Source organism: Gorilla gorilla, chromosome 13 (assembly GCF_029281585.2).
Source record: "Gorilla gorilla gorilla isolate KB3781 chromosome 13, NHGRI_mGorGor1-v2.1_pri, whole genome shotgun sequence".
NCBI classification, from domain to species: domain Eukaryota; kingdom Metazoa; phylum Chordata; class Mammalia; order Primates; family Hominidae; genus Gorilla; species Gorilla gorilla.
In genome coordinates this window covers 126,689,780-126,703,415 of record NC_073237.2, presented here as the reverse complement: position 1 = coordinate 126,703,415, position 13,636 = coordinate 126,689,780, and the positions used below count along the sequence as shown (strand labels likewise).

General features: G+C 51.3%; 1 protein-coding gene across 1 annotated transcript in view; it reads right to left on the bottom strand.

Moving 5' to 3' along the window:
• The window catches only part of HMCN2 (hemicentin 2), a 170,223-nt gene that overhangs the window by 134,360 nt on the left and 22,227 nt on the right, over positions 1-13,636 (bottom strand). Inside the window, exons 5-8 of the mRNA XM_055351348.2 lie at positions 6,510-6,681; positions 5,764-5,870; positions 4,742-4,862; positions 2,252-2,515 (exon numbers count right to left, since the gene is read on the bottom strand). Coding sequence (XP_055207323.2) covers positions 2,252-2,515; positions 4,742-4,862; positions 5,764-5,870; positions 6,510-6,681 — 664 coding nt within the window. The remainder of the gene's footprint in view (positions 1-2,251; positions 2,516-4,741; positions 4,863-5,763; positions 5,871-6,509; positions 6,682-13,636) is intronic.

Genomic DNA, 13,636 nt, shown 5'->3' with positions numbered 1-13,636 from the left:
CCACTCACCCACGCACCCTGGGAGCCTCTGCCAAGCCAGTCTGGGCTCCCCATTTCCATGAGCTAAATGGGACCGCAGGCCCACCCTCATCTCTCCAAACCCAGAGCCACCTGCTACAAGGCGAAATTCCAGCCTCCCAGACCTGGAGGGCGGGGAAGGAAGCAAAAATCCAAACCAAATCCCTTCCCCAACTTTAATCTAGAGCTGAGATAGAGAACAAAAGCCAGAGCTAAACTCCAAACTCTTGGATCCATCTGAAAGAACAGGGGAAAGAAAATAGAGGCTGTTATTCCCTCTGCTGAAATTCCTTCCTGAAAGTTCCTTCTCAAGGCTGCAAAGGCCAAGGGAAGAGAGGCCCCGGAACCACAGTAGGGGAGTGGAAGCTGGGAGGCTGGAAAGAAGAGGTCTCCAGTTCTCCTGCCCAGCCCTGCCTTGCCCCACCCAGGTCCTCAAAGTCCTCCACCAACCATGGGCACTGTAGGCACGATGGGCACCGTGGCCAGCCTCAAGAGCTGGCCCTTCTTCCCCTCCCTGCATCCTTATTTGAAGTGGACAGAGGAGGATGCCTCTCATTGAGATCCCCCACAAAGAAGTACTAGAATGTTAATGACATCCACCTTTGTAAGCTCCCCTCGGGCCACCTCCAGGTGAGGGAGACAGTGGGCAGGAGAAAGGCAATGAAGCCAGCAAGGAAGCCAGATGGCCAGTGGCCGTAGACATCCCTGTTAGGACCAGGGGCAGACCTGAAAGGCCAAAGATCCACCCTTCTCCCTGGGAGCTTCCAGCCTGAACGGTGAGACCTCAGGGACACACAGGAAACCAGCAAAAAGCCACACATACGGGAACCAACAGACCATGGCCAAAGATTGGAGGACAAAGTGACCTGTTCCTGCAATGATGTAACGGTAACAGCAGCTGCCACACTGGAGGGCCCTTGCCCACAAATGGATACATTCTGAGTGCAGCCTCTGAGGACCCCAATGCTGTCTTGTTGTGTGCATTAGCTTGGGCACCCCCAGGGCAGCCCTGTGAGCTGGGTGGGCTCAGTTTCCTTATCTATGAAGTGGGGACACACCTCTAAAAAGCTGTAAGCATCAGTGAGCTAGCACATGGCAGGAGCTTGGCCCAGGACTGCCCCATGGAAAGTGTCCAAATGGTGACTCGGATGATTGTGATTATGACAGTGATTGTGATTATGGAAGAGCAAAAGTCCATGTCTGCCCTGCCCACTGCTGTGTCTACAGTGCCTAGCACCATGACTGGTACATAGCAGATACTCAAAATGAATGCTGAATAGATGGATGGGTGGGTGGACAGGTGGGTGGACGAATGGGTGGATAGATGGATAAATAGATGGATAGATAGGTGAATTAATAGTGAATGGGTGGGTAGATGGATGGGTGAGTGGATGAATGAATGGATAGATGGATGGGTGGGTGGATGCATGAATGGGTAGATGGATGGGTAAGCAAATGGGTGATGAGTGCATGGGTGAATGGACAGATGGGTAGGTGGGTGGATGCATGAATGGGTGAGTGGATGGATGCATGAATGGGTAAGTGGATGGATGCATGAATGGGTAGATGGATGGGTGAGTGAGCGGGTGGGTGGATGGATGAATAGGTGAGTCAATGGATGCATGATTGGGTGGGTGGATGAGTGCATGAATGGGTGGGTAGATGGATGGGTGAGTGAATGGGTGGGTGGATGGATGAATAGGTGAGTCAATGCATGCATGAATGGATGGGTGGATGAGTGGATGAATGGGTGGGTAGATGGATAGGTGAGTGAATGGGTGGGTGGATGGGTGAGTGAATGGGTGGGTGGATGGATGAATAGGTGAGTCAATGGATGCATGAATGGGTGGGTGGATGAGTGGATGAATGAGTGGGTAGATGGATGGGTGAGTGGATGGGTGGGTGCATGAGTATGAGTGGATGAATGGGTGGGTGGATGGGTGGGTGAGTGAATGGGTCAGTGGATGAATGAATGGGTGGATGGATGGATGAATGGGTAGATGGATGAATGGATAGTTGACTTGATGACTTTGTTCTAAATCCTTGAGCTGAGAGCCACATCTGAGCATCTTAGTATTTAACATAATGCCTTATAGGGAATAGCTGTCCATAGAAGCTTAATGAACAAACACTTTCTAATCTAATTTAATCTAATCCAGTCAGGGAAGGCTCCAGGATGAAATGGGACTCTGAATGAGCCAGGGGCCTGGGAGACAAAAGAGCCAACCACTCACCTGGGGCCACCCCACTGTAGGACACTCCAGAGACACGAAGGAGGGGGTTTCCCTCATGGTCCTTGCCCTTCACCTTGAGGTAAAAGCGCTCCTTGGGGGTGTGGAAGGGCGGCCCGCCCCACAGCTGATGGGTGGAGCCATTGGAGAGGGGCTTCGTGGGCAGAGTCAGGAGGGGCTTCCCTGAGCTTTGTGCCAGCTCCACCGAGTCTAGGCGGCCGGGTGCCTTCAGGCCCGTGGAATTGATCACCAGGGAGATGGGGACTCCTGCAGAGAGAAGGTGAAGAACAAAGTGCTGGCGTCAGTGTCTGCCTCTGTGATCCCCCTCAAGTAGGGGCCCTCGAACCACACCCCAGGGGTCCTGCTTGCCTGGCCCTTCCTGGTCCCTCCTTCCCTACCTACCCTGGTGCTGACCAACGCTGGGGGTGGGATAGGTAGATAGGGACCTTGCTACTGTCCGTGGTGCTGAAACACCACAGTCGTCCAACCACGGCTTCCCAATGGCTGCATCCCCTCTGACTGCACTGAGTTGGAGTCCCATGGAGTAGAACTGTCCCCCACCCCATTAACTCTGGTGTGGGCCATAATCAGACAGGCTTCAGGGAATGGCCTCAGATAAAGCAAACACCAAGTTTGGGGACTCCAACTTCTGACCAGACTCTCCCCGTGTTCAGGTTTTCTTTGGTTTTCTTTACTGTCTTGACGGAAATGTGGTACTTTTCACACTATCCCAGAAGAGGAAGAACTGGACTCCAATTTCATAATGTCTTTTTAAATTTTCTGTCATCCAGGCTGGAGTGCAGTAGTGCAATCACAGCTCACTGCAGCCTCAAACTCTTGGGCTCAAGCAATACTCCCACCTCAGCCTCCCAAGTAGCTGAGACTACAGGTATGCACCACTATACGTGGCTAATTTTTTAAATTTTGTAGAGATGGGGTCTTGCTGTGTTGCCCAGGCTGGTCTTGAACTCCTGGCCTCAAGCAATCCTCCTACCTTGGCCTCCCAAATGTTTCTCTTCAAAAAAAATTATCTTGGCCTGGCATGGTGGCTCATGACTGTAATCCCAGCACTTTGGGAGGCTGAGGCAGGCAGATCACCTGAGGTCAGGAGTTCAAGACCAAACTGGCCAACATGGCAAAACCCTGTCTCTACTAAAAATACAAAAATTAGCCAGGTGTGTAGCGCGCACCTATAATCCCAGCTGCTCGGGAGGCTGAAGCAAGAGAATTGCTTGAATCCAGGAGGCAGAGGTTACAGTGAGCAGAGATCGCACCACTGCACTCCAGCTTGGGTGACAAAGTGAGACTCCATCTCAAAAAAAAATTGTCTTGGATATACATCTTTATCAAGAGCAGAAACCCAACAGGGTCACCTGTGGCCTCCTGCACCCACTTCCACTGGGGACAGGCCAGTTTTCAGTCCCCGCGCCATCACTACACATAGGATATCTTAGCTCTCCTGGCTTAACAGTAGAATCAAAGTTTCCCTGCTTCTTCCCTTTCTGCTATCGGCAAAACAAACAAACTGAGCAAGCAGCCCCTTTTCACTTTCAAGATGTGACTCCTGGTCCTGGCAGGAAAACCGGCAAGGGCTGACAAGAATAACAAACATTAGAGCAGACAGACTCGAAAGAAAGCACTAAAGGTCTGGCTTGCACCATTTTTGGTCACTGTTCAGGGTCCAGAGTCAGCCTGACCTGATCCAGGCTTCTCCCAGGAGGAGCTGAGCTGAGCTGGTCCCTGCAAAAGTCTCCAAATGGCCCCATGGCAGGGACTATATTTTCCCAACTATAAATTGAGACCTTTGATCTGGCCACCAGATGGTATTTTCTGGCGTGGAGCTCAGGCAGCCCGCACCAGAAACCTGCCTCGGTGCCCAGGCTTCTCCCAGCGGAACCATAGCGGGCATGCAGGCATCCTCGGACCCTGGTGGGTGGCTTCGAATTAGATGCCTGTGCCTGCACCCTCAATATCCCCCCCAGGCTCCTCCAACCTTCCTCAGTCTTGGGACACCCAAATGTCCCCCAGGACATTCCTTCCTTTGGAGTAAGGCACTGCTCTCCTTTTTGGTAAGCCATCAACTCACTGGCATGTGTTCTTTCATTGAACTAGCCTGCTGTTCACTGGAAAACTGAAGAAGTAGGACTCTAGGCAGATATGTTTTGACAAAAAGAAAGAAGAAGGTGTGAACTCAATAATAAAGGGCACAGTGTAAGTGTCCTCCAGGACACTGACTTTGGAGGCAGGGAGGATGTTCTAAAGGTAAATGTCACAATGTCACTTGGGCCGGGGCTAGTGGAAAGAATGCTGGCCTGGAAGCTCAGTTTACATCGCTGTGGTCTAGGAGCACAGTCCCACTTGGCCTCCTGCAGGGTCCCTTTCACAGTCACGCACAGCCAAGCATTCCCCCCACACCTCCCCCCTACTTCCCAAAGCCAAACCCCAGGTCTTCAGAGGCAGCTCAGCACTGTCTGTAGGGTCGGGGTACTGTACCTTGCAACGGCCACTCGAGGGTGTGGTTGAGGTCCAGCAAGGGCTGAGTGGAGAAGCCGGCTCGGAAGTCAATGTTGCTGACGCCTGTGATCCTCACTGAATGGCGGCCGCTGCTATAGACCTAGCGCAGGCCCAGGTCTCACATCACCAGAGGATGGGACCCCAGCACTCCAGCTTAGGACAGGAGGTGACCAACCTGACCCAGCCCTGCATCAGCAGCTGGAATCCTCCTGCTTTTGTAGACACATGGGCAACTTACCTGCTCCCAAGGGGCCCAGCACGATGCTCCCCAAATGAAGGAGCTGAAGCCCCAGCTTACAACCCAAACCTGAGCAGCCCTCTTGAGGCTGTGTTGCCCCTCAGCTCGCCTCAGCCCCTGCAGGCCCTGTCTGTTCCCCTGAATGTCTAACTCCCTGCCTTGCCCTCCCCATTGGCATTACAGCTCTTGGCTCAGAGGTGCTCAGAGTTTGAAAGGCAGGAGGTGGTACTGCCACTTTACCTGCAGCACCTAGCACAGTGCCTGCAGAAGGTGCTCAATAAATGTTTGCCTGGTCAGCAGGAGCCCCCACTCTTCCAGGGCAGCAGCCTGCCCATCCCAGGATGCTCTGTTGGGAGCCAAACTGGCCCGCAGTCCTTGGCTCCCAGCACCTTGTAGATTATAGCAGGGCCCTCCTCTTCCTGCCAGCCCTGCCCCACTGAGCCCTCCCACCAAAGTTGCTGTTGCTTCTTTTACACATTCTTCACAGCTTGGTTATGCACCTCTGAACCCTGAAGTCATTTCTCCAAGTCCTTCTTAAATGTTCCCAAACTAACCCCAAACCACTCTATTTCTTCCTACTGGTACAAGGCAAAATGCCCTTTCTCTGTCCTTGATCCTTTACTTCTATTGATACGACCACATCACCACCCACACTCTAGCCATCAGCTTCCCGAGGCCACAGGCTCCCCAGGGCAAGCAGGAGGAAGATGGTTCCAGCCCAGTAAAGCTAGTCGACCTTTCTCCTGCAACCCAGTGCCCCTACCTTGATGGACCACAGCCCCGGATGCTCAGGCTTAAAGGCTACGACCTTGGCCGAGTCAGGGATGTTGAGAAGCACGTTGAGGCCCTCGTCCTCCTGCAGGATCCTCCCTGTGGAAGCCCCAAGGGCTGCTCAGTCCCTAACCCTTTCCTGGGGGTGGCAGGAGCCCCGCATGTCTCCAGCAATCCACAGTACACCAAACACTAGCCTCAGTCTTCCCGGAACTGACAAGGGGTCTTGGTGGTCCTCAGCCACTGCCTCACTCCACGCTCCACCCTCAGGGATCCTCAGGGGCAGACTGTGTGCCCGGCCTCTAGACCTGGGTGCTCATGACATCCTCAGAACACCATGGGGTCAGGTGACCATGTCTGAATCACACTGCCCCTGACTCTGTTGACCTTGATGAGCACTCAGCACCTGGAACCCCAGCTTCCCATCTGTACGATATGCTACAAGTTCTCACCACCATGAGAATCCACTGGGGTACCATGGAAAAGACTTCGGGAGAGCCTCACGACACAGGGACCGCCATTACTTTAATTCCCATCACCGGTTGCTATGGCCCTCCTGCTTCCTCGCACACCATGGGCGCCCTCTCTCCACTTCGTGTCCCCCCCACCCCATATTTCCCTATTCCTGGAGCCTCATGTCTGAAGCCCTGTCACCCTTGGTCTCTTTCTTTGTCCCATCCTGGGCTTCCACCTCAGTCTTGGGGCCAAAGAGGAGGCCAACCCCGGGGTGGTCCATACCCAGCGGATCTTGGACTTCAATCTCAGGCCCTGGCCCACTCAATGAGATGGTGACCTCCTTCAGGCTGGGGTCAAAGGGGAGTCTCCATGTGTGCTCCCCCTCCTCCTCGTGGTCTGTGGACAGCAGGTGCACCTTGGAGGCCTGGATCGCTGACTCCACCCACTTCAGCACCTGGAGGCAAGTATGAGGAGCTGATGCCGGCAGGTGCCCACAATGTCTTCCCCCTCCCATGGATTTTAGGCAGCATACAAACTTTCCAGGTCGCCCAAGGCCACCCCACTCCTCCATGTCCAACACCAGGCCCAATTCACACATTGTGACCCTCCTGGCTTCCATAGGCTCCAAGCTGTGAAGCCTGAATTGAGGCATTCGGAGGACTCAGCACAGAGGGAAGGAGCAAGGGTGTGTCCCTCTACTGGGAAGACTCTTCCCCACTTCTCCACCTGGCCTCCTTCCACAGCACCCACACTTCCTCCAGGAAGCCCTCTTGGTGCCTCTTACACACAATGAACCCTGGAGATCTGGAAACTCCCCCAGACCCATGTAGTTCATGACTGATTATCCCAGGGGCCTCCAACTGTGCTCCCACCAGGGCACCACGTTCCCTAAGCAGGACTGAGAGGCACTGCTGCAAAGACTTCAGGTCTCTTTCCCAGTCCACAGAAGTGAGGAATTGCTGGATGGATTTTTGCAATATTGAGGAAACCTAAATCCTTGGTTTCTATAATTGATTATTCATTCTAAAGTCTTACATCTTTTGGACAAGTGCCACTGAGAATCAGATAAAAGGTAAGGACCCTTTGCCTGGGATATCATCCTATCCCTTAGGTACACATTTAGGGTATGACTTTAGGAGGTTCCCAAACTCCCTCAGAGATACTCCCCCTACCACAAACTGAGCACAAACTTATTTAGTTTCTCCAAATCCTGACCATGGCCTTCAAGACCCTAGGTTCTATGGTCCTAGGCACCTATGCCAACCCAAGGTCACTGTGCCACTGCCTCCCCCTGCCTGCTACACTGGACCCCACCCCTCCCGCAGGCAGCCCCCACCCATACATGCCGTGCTCTTTGCAGGAATGCCCTGCCTCCTCATCGACCATCTCCTTGCTATACTTCAGCTCACTGCTTGAAGAGCCCTCTCTAATCCTGAAAAGGCTCTGTTCCCTGATACATACTATTTTGCAGCAATCTGCACTCCAGTCATTCACATTTATTGGATTTGGGCTTCTCATCCTTACTGGCCTGGGATCTCTGTGGGGGCAGAGACCCTCTGCTGTGCCCATGTGTGTCTCAGCCCTGAGCTCACTGCCAGGCACAGAGTGAGTGCTCAGGAGGCACCTGCTGGCTGTGTGAGTTCAGTAGGACATGCATCTCCTGGGCAGAGCTATCAGGCTGACCTCAAGTCCACCTCTCAGGCACCTCACTCCATACCCCTCCTCTCCCCAGCTCACACCTCCTCCTTTGCAATAGCCAAGTCACCTAGATTCCAGCAAGGAAACCAAGACAGAGGGAGAGGAAGGGAGCCCCTTCAAGTCTGGACCTTCTCTTTCCAGGCCAAGTTATCTCAAAGAGCGGCCATCCTGTGCAAACCCTAAAACTGAAAGACAGTGAGCTCAACCATAAAATCGGTACCACAACCACAGAGAGAAAAGAATATCTCCAAGTGAATTCCGAACCCGGCGGTTCAACTATCCTTTCTCAGTAGGAGGACAACAAGAACTGCAAAAAAAAAAAAAAAAAAAACTTTAGTGAGTGGATTTTATTTGGAAGAACTATCAGCATTGTGATTTTGAACCCATTTTATATATCTTGTTGGATAAAGCAAATAAGTAAAGATGTCAATATTTTCAGAATCAAGATTTTTTTCTTATAAACAAATGTAAGAGACAGCTGCAAGTATCAAATCAAATGAGCTAAGTAAAAGATCTACAAAGTGAAATTTGAATTGGAAATATCAGTATAAGTTCTCCAGATAGAGATAGATGATAAATTGATAGGTAGGTAGATAGGCAGGTAGGTAGGTAGGTAGGTAGGTAGGTAGGTAGGTAGATAGATAGATAGATAGATAGATAGATAGATAGATAGAGCAATTGATCCAGAAGCAATGATGGCCCAAAGTTTCAATATCAATGATCACCACCAGTACCTAGATCTTGGTTTCTAAATACCATTCCCCACGAGGGTTCCTTGGAGAAGTGGCTAATTCCAGGTCTGGGGCAGGCAATTTATAAGGTGAGCCTGGGATGATGGGTTATTCCATAAAACAAAGAAGTTCCCAAAGACAAATAGGGACATATCAAAAGGACATAGGAACCAGCTTGAAGGAGCTCCCACTGACTAAATTTGGGACAACTTGAGCCCAAAAGAGAATAATAACTGTGCTCAATTGAAACACATTGAATAATATAATCCATGTGCACATAATGCTACTCAAAAAAGAGAAAGCAAAATTCAAAACAGTAAAGCCTCCCCTGCCACCACTGAAGTGACTCCTTAATCGAAGAGAAAGAACTAAGTGTGATTCCGTGCCTTTTCGACAGAAATTGTACTTCAGAGAAACCAAATCATCCGTCACTTTTGATGCATAAAAGTTCTTCTTCTTGGAAGAATGCCCACTCATAAATGTGGGAGGAATGATGCAGTTAGGTAATCATCATTTTGCAACCCCTAATGAAATATCATTTCAGGCAAGAGTCCTCAGTGGATGCTAAAACTGTTAGATGGAAGGTTGATGGGAACTAGATGTCCGCACAGAGCGAGAACATTACCCACTTGAGTCATAAAGGCAAAAACGCGGCCCAACCATATAGAGAGCTGGCTGTCGCCGCCCTCACCCAGTCATCAAACTTATCATTGGTAATAGTAGGATGCTCAGACCCTATTTGCCTCCCGGTGTGATACAACAGAAGACACACTCAGCACCAACTAGGAAATACTCCTGCCAAAAAGTTCAGCCTTCATCAAATCACACCTTTGGACTTATGCAGTTTGGGGGAAACATAGGGGATAAAAAAAAAAAAAAGTGAATGCCACCACGAGGAAATAATCAGAAGAATCCAGAACATGGGACAGGGTACAAATCCATGCCTCTTGAACAGCTTAGTGTCATAAAAAAAGAGCTGATGGCTTCAGACCAAAGAGGACTTAATAGACATAACAACCAAAGGAAATGCACAGCCCTTGATGAAATCCTGATTTGACGAAAACTGTGATCAAAGACAGTTTGAAGACAGTTAGGGAAACCTGAACATGGGCTATGTATAGAATGATACTAGGAAACTCATTAATTTTATTAGACGATACTGCGGGTTATGTTGAAGACTATGTTTTTTCAGAAATCCACGCTGAATTATTTATAGATAAGGTGTCATGATTCAGCAAAAAGTATAAAGAGATAGATAAAGCAAGTCGAGCAGAAATGTTAACAATTGTTGAATCTAGTTGGTAGGTGTGTTCTTTTTACTTTTCTGCATCTTGGAAATTCTTCATAGTAATTTTTTATTAAAGTAAAGTCATTTAAAAATAACAAGTATGCGACCGGGCACTGTGGCTCATGCCTATAATCCCAGCACTTTGGGAGGCCGAGGCAGGCGGATCACCTTAGGTCACAAGTTTGAGACTAGCCTGGCCAACACAGTGAAACTCCATCTCTACTAAAAATACAAAAATTAGCCGGGTGTGGTGGCAGGCGCCCGTAATCCCAGCTACTCGGGAGGCTGAGGCAGGGGAATTGCTTGAACCCAGGAGGCAGGGTTTGCAGTGAGCTGAGATCATGCCACTGCATTCCAGCCTGGGTGACAAGAGCGAAACTCCATCACAAACAAACAAACAAACAAAAATCAAGTATGCAAGTATGCTGTGACTTTAATATACACCTGAACAATCACAGTGGTATACTGTTGCTTGCCAACTCCAAGCTAATGGAAACGCTTCCTGGAAAGCTGAAGAAGAAAGGCAAAGCCACATTCAGCCCCAAGTAGAAAAAGTTCTGTGATTGATTAGCAATGTCTGCCATGAATATGGGTTTTGAAAGTGGTGTCTTGCATGCTATTTATTGGTCATTCTTGCTCTAAATCATAGTCCTTCAGCTCTGCTTACCATGTGATCTTCTACAAAAAGGGAAAGGAATCCAAAGAATTGGAAAATGAGGTTTTTTGTTTTTTTTTTTTCAGACTGAGCTAGAAGATATGTGCCTAGAAGTTTATGGCTAGATTTCAACTATCACTTGACAAGAATTCTGTATTCTGAAAATGCATCTGTTTTTATAATTGGAGCTACTTCATTGTTGCGTCTTGCCTAGCTTTCTAAGTAATGTGTCTCTTGAAAAGGTCCCACCTGTCTTAGCCAAGGAATGAGGACAAGGTTCTTCGTCCATGTGGGGGTGGACAGAAGGGAGCAGTGGCTGAGGACTCCCAGCTGGAGAGGCCCACAGAAGCCCGCCGAACATGTGAGGCAACTCCTCCAACAGCAAAGAAGCAGGTCCGTTACCACCGTCCCCTTCCCCCGGGCCAGGCCTTGTCAGGGGTCAGGAGGGAAGCATCACTGAGCAAAGCACCAGTCGACAATTACCCAGAGGAGTGACACCCGCTACTGTGTTGTAACTGCTGTTACAAGCTTGTTCTAGGATGTTCTGATGGAGGGAAGATCCTCGGCAATTCAGACTACTGAACCACAGAGAGGGCTGGGACACAAGGCAGAAAGCCAGTGACCCACACACAGGATGGCCTGCCCTGTAAGCATATCCCCACTTGGGAGTTGGGGGGCTGACCCTCTTGCCCACAGCAGGGCCAGACCCCCCTGTAGGGCCAGGCCTGGGGACATTGCCTTCTAGACCTGTGGTGCCCCCAGGGCTCCAGTGCAGAGAGCCTTCATTAAGCCAGCTCAATGTTTATCTGGTGAAGGCAATGGCTTCCAGATGTTAGAGGGGCTGGGGGACCAGCGAGCCTGCGATGCACTGGGGCTCATCTCTGTCACCGATGGGGAAGGAACGAAAAATCTGGCACTGCTCCCCCAGCCAGATGGCTGCTGCTCGACCCTTCGCAGCAGATAAATCATCCCTGAGGATCCTCCCAGAACACTTGACAGCCAGGGCGGCTGAGGAAGCAGGGAAGGAAAGCCAGGGGGCGAATGGGCCCCCGAGGCACAGATGAGAAAACAGAGGATGGGGCTGTGGGTCCTGGGCCCTATGCCAGGAGGCTCACCGTGAAGTGACAGAGAGAGAACCCTAGTCAGGGGGTTTTGCCCCTTGCCAGCTGGGCACCCTGGGCACTCGCCCTAGCAGAGAATCTTTTTCAGAGAGAGTTCCTAGTCTTCAGGGGGCGTTGATGGAACTGAGGGACATATCCTGGGCTCCACATTGAAGCACAGGGGGGTGGGATGGCATTTAGCCATCATGAACTCTTACCAAGGGCTTCCTCTCACCCTGGCTACCATCTCACCGGGTAGGGGCTCTCGTTAACCCAACTGCACACAAGAAGAAAGTGTGGCCCAGAGAGGTTGAGGACTGTGCTGGCAGTCACCCTGCAGGTAAGTGGCAGGGCTGTGAGGTCTGAAGCCAGGCCTCTTGCCCCGGAGTCCAAACCCTAACCACCTCCCCCTGGGAGGGGTCCAGGATGAGGTCATCTCTGGGCCCCTGCTGATGAATTTAATCAGAGCCACCTGGTCAGACGCTCCCCCAGCAGCTCCCCCTCACCCCCCCAACTTCCGCCCACCCTTACTGTCTTAGAAGGACACCTTTCTCCTAGCAGATGCACAGAACATGGGGAATTCACCCTTTGTGCCTGCTGGTGCTGAACATGGGAAGGCTCCCAGCCCCCAGAACCGGCCGTGCTGGAACGTGTGAGTTGTGGGGTGGGGGATGCAGAGGAGAGCAAGAGGCCCAGTGCTCTCCCAGGAAAAAAAGACAGAGGGGCTTTCCCAGGCACGGGGGAGCTGCAGGACAGGCAAGTTTGCCCAGCTCTGCTGGTCCCACCCCCACCACTGTCGGGGCTAGTGACAGTGCGTTGAGCTGTGTCTGCCGGGGAACTTGGGGTAGGCTGCTCTGGCACAGCAGGTGCTTGGACTTATCTAAGTCTTAATCAAAAATGCACACCTTTGGGGCAGGTTCAAGGGGCCACGTTGCCTGCCCTGACATGATCCCCTGTCTGTTTAAGGATTGTAAAAGCTCCAAATTTCCCCTACCAGGGAGAGATCCTCACCTTCCTTTAGTTACCCTGCAACCCCAAGGGGTGATCCAGGTACTAGTGAGGCCAACTTCACAATTGAAAAAAAGTGAAATGCTCCAAAGCAGTAAGCCCTAGCTGTGACTGATGTCCAACTCTGCACCAGCACTCAGAGCTGCACTTGGCCCGGGGCAGGAGCTCGGCAAACAAGGGGAAGAGAATGCATGACGCCTCTTGGGCTGCACTGGATGCACTCTGAAGAGGTAAAAGGATTAATGACACACGCATAGTTTGGAGCCTTTTGCAACTTCTGGGGAGTTCTCCCAGCTGGAGGCCCCTTGGCTAGGGTGAAGGCACCGTTCATCTCTCCTGGGAGGGCGACCGCAGCCCTGGCTGCCCAGCCACCTTCCCAGGCTTGTCAAATGTCTGGGAACATCTGGAAGAGGCTATGTCCAAGGCATTAAGCTAAAGAACAACAGAGCTCCATGCCCAGGAAAGAGAGGATTCCAGGCCCCTACTTAGAGGTAGCCAATTCTGGCCACTGGTGGTCCTACTGAGTCAGACACATGCTGCCCGGCCAGACTCTCGCAGCAGAAAGCTGGCACCACAGCTGGGAGTAGTGGACTTGCGCAGGTTCCCAGCCTCAAGGAAGAGGCTTAGGACAGCCCAGCCTCACACCTGGGCGAGTGGCCCCCATCAACCTGCCCAGCTGCCCTGTGTCTGATTTGCCCCTGGCAGGAACCAAGTTCCCATGCAATTGGCCAGATAGTTCTCCCCAAAAGCAAGAACCAACCCATCCTTCCACTGTGAAATGCCTCCCACCCTTGCTTGGGTGACTCGGTGTGAGGGTAGGCTGACATGCCAAAAAATGAAGCCTAAAGTGTCGCAGAGAACCATAAACGCCATCTGTCAACAGGGAGTTAAGGCACGCTAATCTAAACGCACTCCTGGAGATAGCTCTC